Source organism: Tachypleus tridentatus, chromosome 4, assembly GCF_004210375.1.
Source record: "Tachypleus tridentatus isolate NWPU-2018 chromosome 4, ASM421037v1, whole genome shotgun sequence".
Taxonomy (NCBI): domain Eukaryota; kingdom Metazoa; phylum Arthropoda; class Merostomata; order Xiphosura; family Limulidae; genus Tachypleus; species Tachypleus tridentatus.
This window is the reverse complement of record NC_134828.1, coordinates 20,314,745-20,330,733: the sequence shown is the minus strand read 5'-3', so window position 1 is coordinate 20,330,733 and position 15,989 is coordinate 20,314,745. Positions and strand designations below refer to the sequence as shown.

The following is a 15,989-nucleotide window of genomic DNA, read 5'->3' as shown; positions in this document are numbered from 1 at the left end:
TCTTTCATGCATGGTTGTAAAATATTTAATTAAAGTTTCTTTTAGGATATTGTTCTAAGTGTCTCTAATACACCCCATAAAGTTTCTTTAAATGTAACTTTTGATTTATCTTATTTTGGATCTATCAAATCCCAGCTCTGCATAGTTGGATTGAGATCAGGGCTCTAGAGGGCCATTGCATCATTTGAATGATGCAGCTTCTTTCTTAGCTAAATAATTTTTGCACAGGTTGATGAGTGTTTTGGTAATAGAATACTTTACTACTAATACGAAAACTGCTAGGTATTGATAACCATGTATGTCCATCCTGAAGAACTGCCATTCTCCACCCAGAGGGTCAATGAATATATTATGTTTATGTTAATAATAAGTTTCATGTTATGTGCACCTCACATTGTAAAATGCTCTGTTGTTACTGATGGATTCCTCTATAATTTTCTAAGTAAGATAATGTAGTACGTTTGTGTGTTGTTAACAATTACTTGGATTACCTACATAGAACTAAATGTTACTGTGCTATTATTACACTGTTCATGACTTAGTACAGTCAAAAACATTTCTTTAGTACCAATGTTCTGGTACATTAGTCTTGTTTTTGTTCTTTAGCTACAGTGGTGTTTACTGATGTTCTAGTACATTAGTCTTGTTTCTGTTCCTTAGGTACAGTGGCATTATTGATGTTCTGGTACATTAGTCTTGTTTCTGTTCCTTAGGTACAGTGGCATTATTGATGTTCTGGTACATTAGTCCTGTTTCTGTTCCTTAGGTACACTGGCATTATTGATGTTTTGGTACATTAGTCCTGTTTCTGTTCCTTAGGTTAGTGGCATTATAGTGGTGTTGTTTCTGTTTAGTTAGCATTGAGTTTCTGGTATAGTAGTCTTGTTTCTGTCCTTTAGGTACAGTGATGTTATTGATATTCTGATATACTATTGTTTCTGTTCCTCTAGAGCAGGGTGTTATTAATGTTCTGGTACAGCAGTCTTGTTTATGTTTTTTTTTTAATACAGTGGTGTTATGGGTGTTCTAGTACAATAGTCTTGTTTCTGTTCCTTTAGTATAGTGGTGTTACTGATGTTCTGGTACAGTAGTCATGTTTTTGTTCCTTTAATATAGTAGTGTTATTGACGTTCTGGTACAGTAGTCATGTTTTGTTCCATTATTACAGTAGTGTTATTGATATTCTGGTATAGTAGACTTGAATTTATTCCTTTATTATAGTGGTGTTTTTTGTTTTGTTGGTGTAATGCTCTGGTTTGTATTCCTTTAGCACAGTAGTTTTGTTGATGTTATAGTACAATTGTCTTATCTCTTCCTTTAACCCCATCACACTGGGTGCTGAGCATGACACAATGTTTTAGTGTCTTACTTTGAATATTTTATTAAACAACTTCATGGTTATGGTATGCCAATTAGAATAGCATAAAACCTTTGTTAATAAACCATATTTTAATAACATATAAATAATCAGCTGTTAATTTTGCAAGGCACTATCATAAAAAATTCTGAATATTTCCTAGTGTGACACACATGACACATGCTGGCAGATTTTATCCACCACCCATGGAAGAAGTATGAAATTGAATGAAAACTACTTTCTCTAAAATCATCATTGCTCAGATAAACCACATTAAATATAGTCTTCAACATTTTTTTCTACTGAATAGAAAGTCAGACTCCTGCTGTCACATCCTCTCTTTCAAGTTGTGTTCATAGTTCTCTTTATGCTTAACTGTATGTTACCTATAACTAATAGACAGTTAAGGTTTTCATTCTATCAAATGATGTATTTCACAATATTTTCTTCTGTATAACCAACGTTCCATTGAGAAATGACTAGCTTGGATTAATTTGTAATGACTCTTGTCACAGATCTAGAAAGCTAGTAAATTTTGAGTGATGTGTAAATTTTGCATGTTATAGTCTATGTTGTTTGTAGCATTATTTAATGAAATAAAATTATAAATTGCGATAATATAAGTAGCATTAAAAGTTATGGTTAACTCTCTTCAACAATCAAGAGAAACAGTGTAGATTGTTCAAGTGTTTCATTTATTTATTTGTTTATGTTTATTTTTGTGTATAATTATAAAAGCAACTAAAATGTAAAAAATTAGTAAGGATATTTTTAAGTTAAGATAAAGTAAAATCAACAATAAGTATAATTTTTTTCACGAGACACTTGAGCTTATTGTACTAGTTGTAGTAGCTCATGGGTAATGTAATTCTGATAGCGTAATGTGAGCTGGATGTTTCTTGACTTGATTTTACATCTTATAATGGCTTGACAGTAGTTTGTTGCAGTTTAAATGGTGATAAACCTTAATTATAAATAGATGTGTTACAAACTAAGAGCTACTTAGGATAAATGAGTGTAGTTTCTTCTTGCAATATGAAGTCATTCTAGAAAGAAGAAAGGGTAATTCAGGGTTTTAAAATTTATTTTATTGTTTTTGGTGGTTTCAAGGTCAGTGAAGTTAATCAATCCTGTTTTGAGTTGGGTTAGAAAAATAACATATAAACTATCAAGATTTACTGAAAAAAATGTTTGAAATGTATTTATGGAGGTCTTAGGGTTATATACAAAGGAGGTATTTTTAATTTTAACATTAAAATAACTTTTCACACAGATTATTCAAAACAAATTATCATATGGACAAATCTTTATTTTATTTAATTAAATATGATTCTTTGTATGTTAGAGACTTGTAATATTAACTGAAACATTGCCAGATTTTTGAAAATATACCACTTTGAAAGTTAGAAGTATTAAATCTAAACAGACTGTAAACAAGCACAAGGAGGTCACATGGTCAGTCATACAGATCAAGGCTGTGTTGAGAGAGTTAATACAGTGTTGTTATATATGTTCTTGTACAATGGATTTTATCTGTTCTTTTATTGCAGTGATCTTTAGTTATTTTATGTTATCATAACGTTTTGTTATTCTGGTGTTGTGTTGGGCTTGATGGTTCCCTGAATATATATATATATACAGTTGTGTTGTCAGTGTAGTAATATTTTTCTCTCTCTCTCTTTTTTTTTTTTTTGTCAATATCCTGTATACTATTGCATCATGAACAGACAGTATACTAGCTTTATGATGTGCTCTTATTATAATGACTTTGTAGGCATTCTGTTACCTTAGATATCTTTTGGCTGTTGTTTCAGCATATTGATCTTGTTAATACATATTAGTACAGTGAACATATTAACCTGTACACTACAGTTATTCTAGTATATTGTTAATTATTGTATCCTTGTTTATGCATTGTCAGTACAATGATTTTATGTTGCTATATTAGTACAGTGTTCATGTTGATGTTGTGTTACCACAGTTTTCTTCTGGGAATACTGATACTTCAGGGTACTTGTTGATGATTATTGAGGATGCTTGTTTTTTTACACTGAGGATGGTGGTTTTGTTGGTATCTTCTTAACACTATGGTATTTTCTATGTCCTCTTAGTATGATGTGCTCTATGTCACATCTATTTAGTACAGTTAAAGTTTTAATAGTACAATAATCTTTTTTGACATTCAGTTATTACAGTGGTTTTGTTGATGCCTGCTTTGTAGTAGTTTGTTTCATTTGAAATGGTTGACTGTATATGTAAAAATTAAACTCCATATTTTTTACAAACACCAGTTTCAATAATCAAAGTATGCTATATTTTCTGCATAGGTTTTTTTTTTCCATATAGGATCCACTTCTTGTCATAGGTAATGCTTTGCTTTAAGAATGACTCCCTCTTGTTCCTAACCAGTTTTCTGCTCTTCTATCAGTTCATGTGGTACCTCTTTGCCCAAATTTTTAACTTTCTGATTGCAGCCAGGTGATGAGAAACAGTTGCACTGGAAACTTCTCAGTCTACTGAAAGTGCCTGAACTGTCATGTGTGGGCAAGCTTATGCAGTAGCACTTAATATGAACTGTCATGTGTGGCTAGCTTATGCAGTAGTACTTAATATGAACTGTCATGTGTGGGCTAGCTTATGCAGTAGCACTTAATATGAACTGTCATGTGTGGGCTAGCTTATGCAGTAGCACTTAATATGAACTGTCATGCGTGGACTAGCTTATGCAGTAGCACTAAATATGTATGAACTGTCATGTGTGGGCTAGCTTATGCAGTAGCACTTAATATGAACTGTCATGTGTGGGCTAGCTTATGCAGTAGCACTTAATATGAACTGTCATGTGTGGGCTAGCTTATGCAGTAGCACTTAATATGAACTGTCATGTGTGGGCTAGCTTATGCAGTAGCTCTTACTGTTTCTTCATTCACAACAGATTGAAGCCTTCCTCAGTGTTTATTCTCGAGGTTCCTATTACCAGAACGAATAGTAGTTTGAGAAGTATTCCCTTGTTCCAGTGCCAAATTGATGTTTTTAGCAACCTTGACTGCATTTTTTTGCCAATTTGAGCTCATATCAAAAAAAGTAGTTTCAGTTCTTTTGAAGAAATCATCTTGTGTAGGGTTCCAAAGAAATACAAAAACAATTATAATACAACTTGACATGACAGGCAAATGTAAAACACAGCACTCTCAGTAGTATCAAATAGCATACAGTCAAGTTACTGTATTCAGCTTATTCTAATCACAGTCACTGTTCTACTAAGTGAAAATAAGCCATTTCATATAAAATGACCTAATAAATGCTCTTCTTTGTGTAATACACAATACTTACATTAGCTAGCTTTGAAAAAATAAAAAGCTTCATTTTCTCTAGTGTAAGTTATATGAATATAGGTTTTTCATGTTCATTCATTTGATGTTTGTGCTTCAAATTATTTCTGCTTAAAACACAAACTTCATTGCCTGTAACTTTAATTGTATTCTTGATAAACAACTTTTCGGTAGTTTATACATTCCAGATCAAAAGGTTAATGAAAGTATCATAGAAGTCTGTGTTATCAGTAACACATTCAAACAAGAAAAATTAATCTTTTTAGATAAATAATTAAAATGAATTAAAGAAATGTCTTAGTGTTTTAATTTTTTTTTTGTAAGTTTTTTATGTGTATATCCATACTTCAGTTAGAAAAGCCTTTCTCAAACATCTTGTATCAATATTCTTTGACATTGAGAAGGCTTATAATACAACATGGAGATATGGCATTTTGTGAGACAGCATAGATATGGGTTACGTGGCCATTTGTCCACATTTATTAAAAATTTGTTAATGGTCAGGCAATTCCAAGTTCATGTGGGTTCAACACTTTACCATTTTTTTCTGTAGAAACTTGGAGTCTCTTGGGGCTGTGTTCTGAATGTCACACTTTTCAGTATAAAATTAATGCCATCACTGAACAACTCCCTCTCACTATTGCAAACACGCTCTATATCGACGACTTTCACATCTCATGCCAGTTATTGAACATGAGGTATATTGAGCGGCAGCTACAAACTGCTCTCAATTGTTTACTGAAGTGGACCACAGCAAAGGGCTTTACCTTCTCTCTCACTAAAACAGTTTGCATGCAATTCTGCCACCAATGGGGTATTCGTCCTCATCCTGAACTCCATTGCGGTGAAGTTGTGCTGCCTGAGGTCTTTGAGACTAAATTCTTGGGGCTTATCTTTGACCGTAAGCTGACCTTTATACCACATATCAAGCAGCTACAGGTCAAATGTACAAGAGCACTGAACATCCTCCTTGTCCTCTCTTCCATCACTTGTGGAGTGGATCGATGTTCTATGCTAAAGATATATCGTGCTCTTATTTGACCGACACTGACTATGGTTTGCTTGTTTTTGAATTTCGTGCAAAGCTACTCGAGGGCTACCTGTGCTAGCTGTCCCTAATTTAGCAGTGTAAGACTAGAGGGAAGGCAGCTAGTCATCACCACCCACTGCCAACTCATGGGCTCCTCTTTACCCACAAATAGTGTGATTGAATGTCACATTATAATGCCCCCATGGCTGAAAGGGTGAGCATGTTTGATGTGATGGGAATTGAATCTTAACACACTTGGACATGCTTGGCCACCTCGACTATGAATCACTGGTCTATGGCTCTGCCAGACCATTGGCCTTAAAGATGCTGGACACTATTCATCATTAAGGACTTCAGCTCTGCACTGGGGGTTTCTGTACTTCCCCAGTTCAGAGCTTGTACATAGTCTCATGAACTTTTTTTGCACCTCTGCCATTTACAACTGTCTTTACTATATGCTTTGAAACTTTGTTCCTAACCAAAGCATCCCATCTAGGGTTGTGTTTTCTTTCCTCGTTGGCTCATGCTTTTTCAGACCAGACGGTATGCCATTGCTCCTTTTAGCCTTCATATCCAGTCATAGTTGGATGAATTGGGTCTGTCGTTGGATAACATTGCTGTATCCACTGGTCAGCCCATCCCACCATGGTTTATTACCATCCCCAATTGTGAATTATCTTAAAGCTATCTGAGAAAAGTAGACACTCCTGATTGGAAATACTGTTTGTTATTTGCTGAACATCTTTTGAACCATCTTTCCATTCCTGTTTATACAGATGGTTCAAAATCAGGTGACTGTGTGGACTCTACCATGGTTGCACGTAAAATCCCCTCTACAGCTTCTGTGTTTACTACTGAACTGTATGCCATTTCTCTTGCCCTGGATCACATAGAAGCTAAGCAGTACTCAAACTGCATGATTTATACTGACTCGCTTAGTTCTGGCCCTAGAATCGCTTCACATTGGTTCACACCCTGTTGTCACCAATATTCACAACTGACTGGCCCATTTCTCTTTATCATCTACTTCTATTCAGTTTTTCTGGATACTGGGCCATATTGGTATTCATGGGAGCTAGCTTGCCGACACTGCAGCTAAGTCTATTTGCTCTGGCACTATCACCGCTGTGCCTGTCTGATACATGGACTATGGTCCTGTATTCAAGGCTTGGCTCTGTGCCATCTCGCAGTCAATTTGGAGTGAGCAATGCAAAAACATGCTTTTCCAAATACAACCCTGTATTAGACTTTGGCTGTCCTTGTTACCGTAAGGATCGGAAGGAGGAAGTTGTTCTAACTAGACTATGCATTGGTCACAGTTTTTTAACTCATTGTTTTCATTTATCTGGAACTGATACACCATTATGTTGTCTGTGTGATACTCAGGTCACTGTATACCACATTTTACTTTCTTGCCATCGTTATGACTATCAACGATGGTGCCATTTTCACCATATTCTGTCCTAAGGTTTGTCCATAATGACATTGTCCACCTTGGAAATGTTTTTAGTTTTTTTAAAGGCCATCAATCTTTCTAATGCCATTTAAGTTTCTTTAGACCTTCTTTGATGAGAATCCCTTTGGAGAATCACAGTCTATCTAGTTTGATTTGAAATTAGAAAATGACTGTAAAGTCAAGTAACTCAAATAGGACTGGAAAGGTCTACTTAGGTGACTAACGCTGCTGTTTGAACTACCTGTTAGTCATCCTGGCAAGTTACTATTAAAATTTTGCTATACTTCCTTTAAAACTTTAATTACTTTACTTTTTGAAAATAGCTATAACATCAAATAACTTGGAACCAAGACTGGAAAGGCCAGCTACAGGTGACTGATGATGGTTTTCGTACTTATCTCTTTTAATCTTCCTAGCGAGTTATGATAATTACAGTTATGCTGCAGAAAGTCCTCTACAACTTGTATTACTGTAGTTTTGTTTTAATGCTTTAGACTAGATGTAAACATTGGTTTATGGTTTTTTTACTTTGTTTTTTTTTACCTTAATTTTCTTTTATTTTACTTTAATTTTATCTTTTTACTGGATGTTTAGCACAGATAGCCCAGCTGCTTTGTGCCATAAAACACCAAATCAACCAACCAACCAACTAAGGAAGATAATTACTACCTTCAGTGTAACCTAGAAAAATAATTTTTTCTTTACCTCCCACATTTGAGATTGTTTATAAGTAGAACTGGTTTATTTTTCTTTATTCAGAATAGTATGTAGTTATTCATTCAAACAAGTCAGAAACCTTCCAAGAACTTCTGTTATAATTTGTTTCCAATGTGTTCATGAAGAAAACATTTGTTTTTAAAGTAGCTATATGTCTTAAGCTAGTTGCATAATTGTTAAACTGATCAAACGTAGGAACAAAACAAAGTAAAATTAGTTCTAAGTATTCTGAAAGTGTTTGATACCAAACCATAAAGAAATTCAGAATTAAATTTGAATTTTGAAAGTGTGTTTCGGGGCTAACACACAGGTTTTATTTTGGTCTTTTTTCAGGCAATAAAATGTTTACATTTACAGAAAGTAAACTACAATAATTTTTTATTTTATAACTTTTTTTTGCTTGTCTACTAGCTAGTTGTAGGTTTCAAATAAATTAACTATTGCAAACTTTAGATCTGAGAGTTTATATATAAAGGAAAAGAGTATGACAAAAAAGAAAAATAAACTTTACAGATTCTTTATTTTGAATTATTTTTATAAGATATTGGCACAATGGCTTATGAAAAGAAAATACTTTATCACTAGTACAGTTTTTAAAGTTAAGGTTTATCATTTACATTTCATTTCACTTAACCATTTCTGTGAGTCTTTAAATGTATGTGAACTAGTTGATTCTTTCAGATTTTAGATAGGTATGGTTTGTATCAACTTACAACTGAAAAACTTGGAGTTGCAATTGTTGACACATTTACTTACCTGATGAGCTACCTTAAAAGTAGAAACTTTTCTGTTTTCAAGAAGTTGATTGAATCTCTGAGTGAAGTTCTATTAAATCATTGTGGAAAAATGGTGAACTCACAGGTAAGATAAACTGTAGAGTTGAAAGGGTTTTTAAAATATGAAACTTGTATGTATGTATTGGATAAAGGTGTTTTGTAGAACTGTAGTGTATTTTTGCATTATAAATTAGACTAGCTAACAAAGTTTTATATGTCTATTACACTTTGAGAAAATGAACAGATAAGTATGTGTATACTCATATCATGTTTTTGTTATTTACATTCATATTTTATACTGCTGCACATTATTCTTTTATCTGGAGCTTTTGTAAAATCTTTCATAATGGACCATTAGTTTGGTGCAGCCAAGTGAGTAATGTGCTCAAACTGTGAATCTAAGATTTTATTATCTGTGTTTCATTACTGCAAATGTGTGTTCTGTGGGGCTTGTGGGTGCAATAAGTGTAACTATCAAATCTCACTGGCTGTTCCTTAGCTACCTTCCTTTTAGTCTTATACTTCAGAATTGGAGACAGCTATGCGTGTAAAGCCCTTGGATAGTTTTCCACAAAATTCATAAACAAATCAAAAATGAAAGACCAGCATTTTTAAAAGTCTTTGGTTAACTAATCTTCTCACCCAAGGTATCGTTTAGTGTCTTACATTTAAACTTTTATTAAACTATTTTTTCTTTTATGTTATATTATTTAGAAAAGCTTAAAATTTTAGCTAATGATTCGTATCTTTATAAGTTTTTAATTCTACGAGGTCATATTTTAAAAAAACTTCCTGAATTTCTCTTAGTATAACACGACATATTTACTTTAGGTATCTTGTCTTCCCTATTTTATTCACCACCCTTTCAAAAAGTACAAAATTAAACTTAAATTACTCAGAATAAAATTGTCATTGCTCAGACTAACCATAATTTTTATAGCCTTCAATTTTGTTTGGCTACAAAGCTATAAATAAAAAATCAGACCCCATTCCTGCCACATCAAGCTGTCATATCCTTTCTTTCAGGTTTTGGTGATTATTCTCTCTTAGATTTATTTATATATTATTTATAACCAACAGAAAGTCAAGGTTTTGATCTATCAAATGATGTATTGTATAATGTTGTATTCTGAAAAAATAAACATTAGTTTTACTCAGAGAACAATCTTCTTTCTCATGGGAAATTTAATGGCTAGCTTGGACAGATTTGCAACAGCTTTTGTTGCATAGGTAGAAAGGTAGAAAAATTGAGTGTTAGGAGAAATTATCTGCTTTTTACATATTATCAGTATATGTTCTTTGGTCCGTTATTTAATTAAATGAAAATTATTTAATGCATTACTACCATTAGTGTAAAAACAGTAGTATAAAGTGTTCTCAACAATCTACAGCAAGAAAAAAGAAGATAAAGTACATTATTTCATATTTGTCTTGTTTCTTCTTTATTTATTATTATTAAAAGTAATCAAAATGTAAAAATGTGGATCTCTTTTTAGATTAGTTAAGAATAGATTATGTAAAGAAAATAATAATAATATAATAAAAATGTTTCACAAGCCACACGTGCAAGTATCTTGTAGTTAATGTGATTCAGTACTGTAACGTGAGCTGTATGTGCCTTGAGTGACACAGATAATAGCTAGACAGGATTCAAAGAGCATATAAAAAAATAAATTTTTAATTACAAATAGATGTACACTGTTAGGACCTTAAAACTACTTAGGGTAAAAGAATGTAGTTTTGTGTTACAATTTAGAGTCATTCCGAAAATCAGAAACGGGTAGTTTAGATTGATTTTGTTTTGGTGGTTATGAGGTTGGTTAATATAATTTGATTTTGTTTTGGTGGTTATGAGGTTGGTTAATATAAACGTGGACAAATCTTTATTTTATTTTACTAAAACTACTTCACTAAAAAAATATTATTTATGATGTTAACCGAAAGTGTGCAAAATTTTGTAAATATGTACACTATTGAAAATTGGAAGTATTTAAAGCTATAAAGACCTTGAATGGGTACAAAGAGGTCATGTGGTTGTTCCAATTGACTGAGCTTAATTGTGTGCATATGTACTGTGGTTTAAAGATAAGGTTACATTAATATCAAATTTTTTTCTGTTACTTGGGTTTCTTCATTTCAAATATTGCACAGTGTTCTTTCTAAAAAATATAATTTAAGTTTCTGTGATTTATTTTTCTTTCAATTTACATATTCTTAATTATTATTGTAATTAAATATGTGTGTGTTTATATATAGTGTGTCAAGACTGCATTATTATATATACAAAGAGAAGAGCTCAAGCAGTTGTCTGCTCATAATCCCACAATTCAAGGAAAACCTGTTCAACATCAACCATCTACAAGTAGGTTATCCACCAAAAGAAAGAGAGCTAGCAATGACATTAAAGGAGAAGAACCTTTGAAGTGAGTTGTGATTTTCTATATTTGTTATACACACTACATGGCCAAAAGTATGCGGACACCCTTCTAATTAGTGGGTTTAGCTATTTCAGCCACACCCGTTGCCAACAGGTGAATAAAGTCAAGCATGCAGCCATGCAATCTCCAGAGACAAACATTGGCAGTAGAATGGGTTGTATTGAAGAGCTCAGAGTCTTTCAACATGGCACTGTCATAGGATATTACTTTTCGAACAAGTGAGTTTGTCAAATTTCTGCCCTGCTAGAGCTGCCCTGGTCAACTGTAAGTGCTCTTATTGTGAAGCGAAAACGTCTAGAAGAAAAAAAAACTGTAGTCATGAAGAGGTAGGTCATAGAAGCTCACAGAATGGGACCGCCAAGTGGTGAAGCGCATAACGCATAAACATTGTCTTTTCTCGGTTGCAACACTCACTACTGAGTTCCAAACTGCCTGTGTAAGCAATGCAAGCACAAGAACTGTTCATTGGGAACTTCATGAAATGGGTTTCCATGGTCGAGCAGCCACATGCAAGTGTAAGGTCACCATGAGCAATGCCAAGCATTGGCTGGCGTGGTGTAAAGTTACCACCATTGGGATTCTGGATCAGTAGAAACACGTTTTCTGGAGTAATGAATCTTGCTTCACTATCTGGCAGTCTGATGAACGAATCTGGGTTTGGCAGATGCCAGGAAAACAATGCCCGCCTGAATGCATAAAATTTTGTGGAGGAGGAATAATGGTCTGGGGCTGTTTTTCAAGGTTTAAACTAGGCTCTTTAGTTCCAGTGAAAGGAAGTCTTAATGCTACAGCATACAATGACATTCTAGAGTTGTGTGCTTCCAAAATTTTTGCAACAGTTTGGGGAAGGCCCCTTTTTTCCAACATTACAATGCCCCCATGCTCAAAGCAAGGTCCATAAAAACATGGTTTGCTGAGGTCGATGTTGAAGAAATTGACTGGCCTGCACAGAGCCATGACATCAACCCTGCTGAACAACTTTGGGATGAATTGGAATGCTGACTGCAAGCCAGGCCTTCTTGCTCTTGTGACTGAATAGGAGTGAATTCCCACAGCCATCTTTCAAAATCTAGGGAAAACCCTTCCTGTGGAGGCTGCTATAGCAGCAAAGGCAGTATCAACTCCATATTAATGCCCATGTTTCTGGAATGAAATGTTCAACAAGCACATATGGGTATTCACCTACTTTTGGCCATGTGGTGTATCTTTATTATTCAATTGTGATTGTTAAAATCTTGATAGTGTATTTCCCTATGTAAATTTAAACATTTCTGTTACAATGCTTTATTGTCTTACTTTTAAGTATAAAAATGAAAAAAAATACACAAAATATATGTAAGAAATTTCTGTTGTGATGTTTGCTCTTTATTTCTTTCTGGCATTGAAATAATGAATATTAATATAAATACAGAAATATATCAAATTTTGTAAGCTTTATTGAATGTTTATTGTGAATTATTAATGATTTTACCTATGATTACAGTGTTTATGCCAAAAATTCTTTTTTACACATTCTATCATTTTCAAATTAGTGGAGAAAAATGAAAATTATGAAATTTTTAACACAGATCTATATGATTTTGTATCATATCTATATAACAGATATGATACAAAATCATATGTTTGCTTAGTATTCAGACTTGGATTTGGGTAAGAATAAAAAACAAACTGAAAATTGCCTTAGTTTTGATGTACCAGAGTTGTTTCATGATTATTCTTCCAATACCAAACATTACTTCCTCTCACATCAATAAATAGTTTGGTGCTTTTATCTATATGTAAAAAAAAAGCATGCCTAACAGTTAAATGGTAAAGTGTGTCTTGCATGCAGATTATCATGTGACAACCTTCCCACCAATAGTAGTGCAACACACATGCTCCTGATATGTGCAACTCCCTCTGTTCTCTTTCACTGAATTATTACTTCTTGGTTGGCTGTTCTTGTATTGTGACTTTTAATTTGTTCTCGTTTCATGTGTTTATTGTTGTTTTTTCTCATATTTGTATCAATTTCTTATCAAAAAAAGTACTTATCACTTTAAAATACATATTTTATATTATATTATATATTATTTTTATTTTATATTAAATACATATTTAAAATACATATATTTTTTTACCTGTTACATATGTAAAGATCAAAGTATTTAGTAGCTCATGTTTATAATGTATTGTTTATTGAAAGTGTAAAACAAGCACATAAATATGTATGTTAGTCTTTGGTTTAAAATGGGAAAGGCTGTATATGTAGTTTTAAAACTGAAATATATACATTGTTATCACTGTTAGAAATCACTTGTACATCCATGTTGCTTTTCGAATAATAGAGCACTTTACGCTACATGTTGCCTCCACTTGCTACTAAAGCTTCTCCTGAAGCTTCAATGTTGCTGAAAGTACTGGCCAAACAGATGAGAATGCAGAAGCAAGAACTCTTAATGAACCATTTTAAATACATATTTTCATACCTTGTTCAGCACTGCTCTAAAGAAGAAATGGAAAAAGCACTCACCTATGTTCAGGTAAGTACTACTTGCATTCAACTTTGGCTTATATTTGCTATTACTTAGCCATATAATTGTGTATTTATACAGCACTTTATTAAAAACAAACAATACTAATACACTTTTAACATAATACTGGTATTTGGCAAATTTAATTTGTATGACAATGTTTAGAAGTAAGATGTTTATGGGAGAAGGAAGGTCAAAGTTTGTAGTCTCTCAATACTGTATGTTATTTTATATCTGCAGTTCCATACATTATTTACATTTTTGACTCAATTAATTAAATACTTAGAATTAAAGTCTCGGTTGTTTTTTTTCACATATTATTATATGGGAAAGCATGGGATTCGCTTCAGTAGATTTTTGTAAAACTTGTATCTCTGTGAGATATATGGTATTAATTTAATAAAATCTAATTTAAACTGACTTTGATTATAACAGAATTTCTTATTTTAAACTGAGACTAATATTGAGATAGGCAGCTTGTTGAGATGTGATTACCAGAGAATACATAATGAATTACTTCTTCACATCAGCACTCACTATGAACAAGTCTTTAGTGGACTTGCAATGTTGGCATGGAAAGATGAAAGTTATGATGGAACAAAGCCTATTACAAAACCAGAAGATATAGTAATGGCTACAGTTGAAATTTGAAATACTTAAAAAAGTTGCATTACATATCTACAACAAATAAAAAATCTGATTCTGTGCTGTAAAATGTAAATTTTGGGCAAATATCTCAATAAAGATAAATAAAAACTGACATGCTGTATCAAACTATTATAAGTTTAGTTGGAATTTCTTTTGGTAGCATCTTGACTGAGATTTTTCCCTGTATCTCCTTTTTGTGGACAGTTAATGTTGAATTGTTAGTTAAAATAAACATTATGGCCATTCAAAGTAAATGGAATTGTTAATATTAAGTGAAGAAGTATCAGTAATAACCACTTGTTTAATATATTTACTTTTTAGTAAAATTCTAATTTCCTGAGAGCTAATTGAATAAGTAAAAACTACTTAAATATTTAAAAAGAAACCTAAGTTTTAGAACTTCATCTAATTAATATAAATTAAAAAAAAGTATTTGTGAATGTTTGGTGTGTAAGAAACTTTTATAAATCTTTGAAAACGTTAAAAAATGAAACATCTAGGAGAATTCACATCTAGTGTACTTTGATGACAATTTTGTTTTAAATCTTTACATTATAAACTAAAATATTTGCACTTTTTTTAATACAGTACATTATGCAGAATATATTAAAAGCATGCAGCCATGTATGGAAAGTAATAAATTTAAAAGGCTGGCTGAATAAAGTGTGAATTGAGAATCACCTTGAATATTGATATTTCTCAAAAACTTGAGACTTGAAGTATCCAGAAAAATTCCAAATGATTGTTTCTGAGTAAAATTTGTCAGTTATTTACTCTTGATGAGTCATATTGGTCAGTTACTTGTATCTGACTTTAAAAATTCTGGTATTTATACAAGGAAATTATAGGTTAACATAACAGAAGTTTAGCATTGTTCAGAGTAAAGTATTTACAGCAGTGGTGCACAAACTTTTTGAGTCAGGGGCCACAAACGGACTTCTCGTAACTGTAATATGGACATGCTTTCAAGTAAAGCAATTTTAATAATTACAAGCTACGGGAATTGTGAGCTCGCAATCTTTTATGAGAATTAAAGTTGTCAGAAGTATATTTACCTAAGAATTATATACTTAAACATTATATTACAGCAATTATTGTAATATTGTATATGTAGGAAATAAGTACCAGGTATAATTTTTACAACACAACTAAAAGTAGAGTAAGAAACATAACCAGAGCAAATAGCTTCATTAATAAAATAAGTTGGTATTTGTTAACTTTTGTGAAGAGGAATTGAAATTCATTTTTAAATCAGTAAAAAGTTATTATAACCTTTAATTGATTGCTTTATTTTAATCCATAGGCCAAATTTTTACAGTCACGACTTTTGGGTTTTCTTGCTTTCTTTGATTCCCAGTTGCTTAATGCAAATTTTCCATTAGAGGAAAAGAAACTAGTAGGTGTTTTATTACATGATAATTAGGAAATTTAAATTTATTGCTTGAAAGTTTTGTGATTCATTTGTATATTTTATTTTATTTATCTTAAAAGAAAGTAAAGTCAGTTCCATAAAATTCTATGTATATCACATGTTTGTTTATTATTGGTTTTCTAAGTTAAACTATTGTTATCATTATTTAGTAAAAAAAAACTTTATAATCTTAAAGTCATATTGAAAATATGAAAGTGAAATTTATGTAAATAAATATTTATGAAAGAGCAAAGACTCCCTGTATGAATAATACAGGCTTGGCATTGCCCAGTGGTTAGCTTGTAGGGTCC

General features: G+C 32.3%; 2 protein-coding genes across 6 annotated transcripts in view; one reads left to right on the top strand and one right to left on the bottom strand.

Moving 5' to 3' along the window:
• LOC143248632 (serine/threonine-protein kinase ATR-like) overlaps positions 1–15,989 on the bottom strand; it is a 239,498-nt gene that overhangs the window by 116,375 nt on the left and 107,134 nt on the right. The window lies entirely within an intron of this gene.
• The window catches only part of LOC143248627 (serine/threonine-protein kinase ATR-like), a 33,861-nt gene continuing 26,177 nt past the window's right edge, over positions 8,306–15,989 (top strand). The window contains exons 1-4 of one of the 2 annotated variants that reach the window (XM_076497129.1): positions 8,314–8,753; positions 10,925–11,091; positions 13,434–13,628; positions 15,571–15,663. In XM_076497129.1, the coding sequence (XP_076353244.1) occupies positions 13,449–13,628; positions 15,571–15,663 (273 nt within the window). In that variant the 5' untranslated portion in view covers positions 8,314–8,753; positions 10,925–11,091; positions 13,434–13,448. Of the gene's footprint in view, positions 8,754–10,924; positions 11,092–13,433; positions 13,629–15,570; positions 15,664–15,989 lie in introns of both variants that reach the window. The other variant, XM_076497130.1, reaches the window with a different exon arrangement.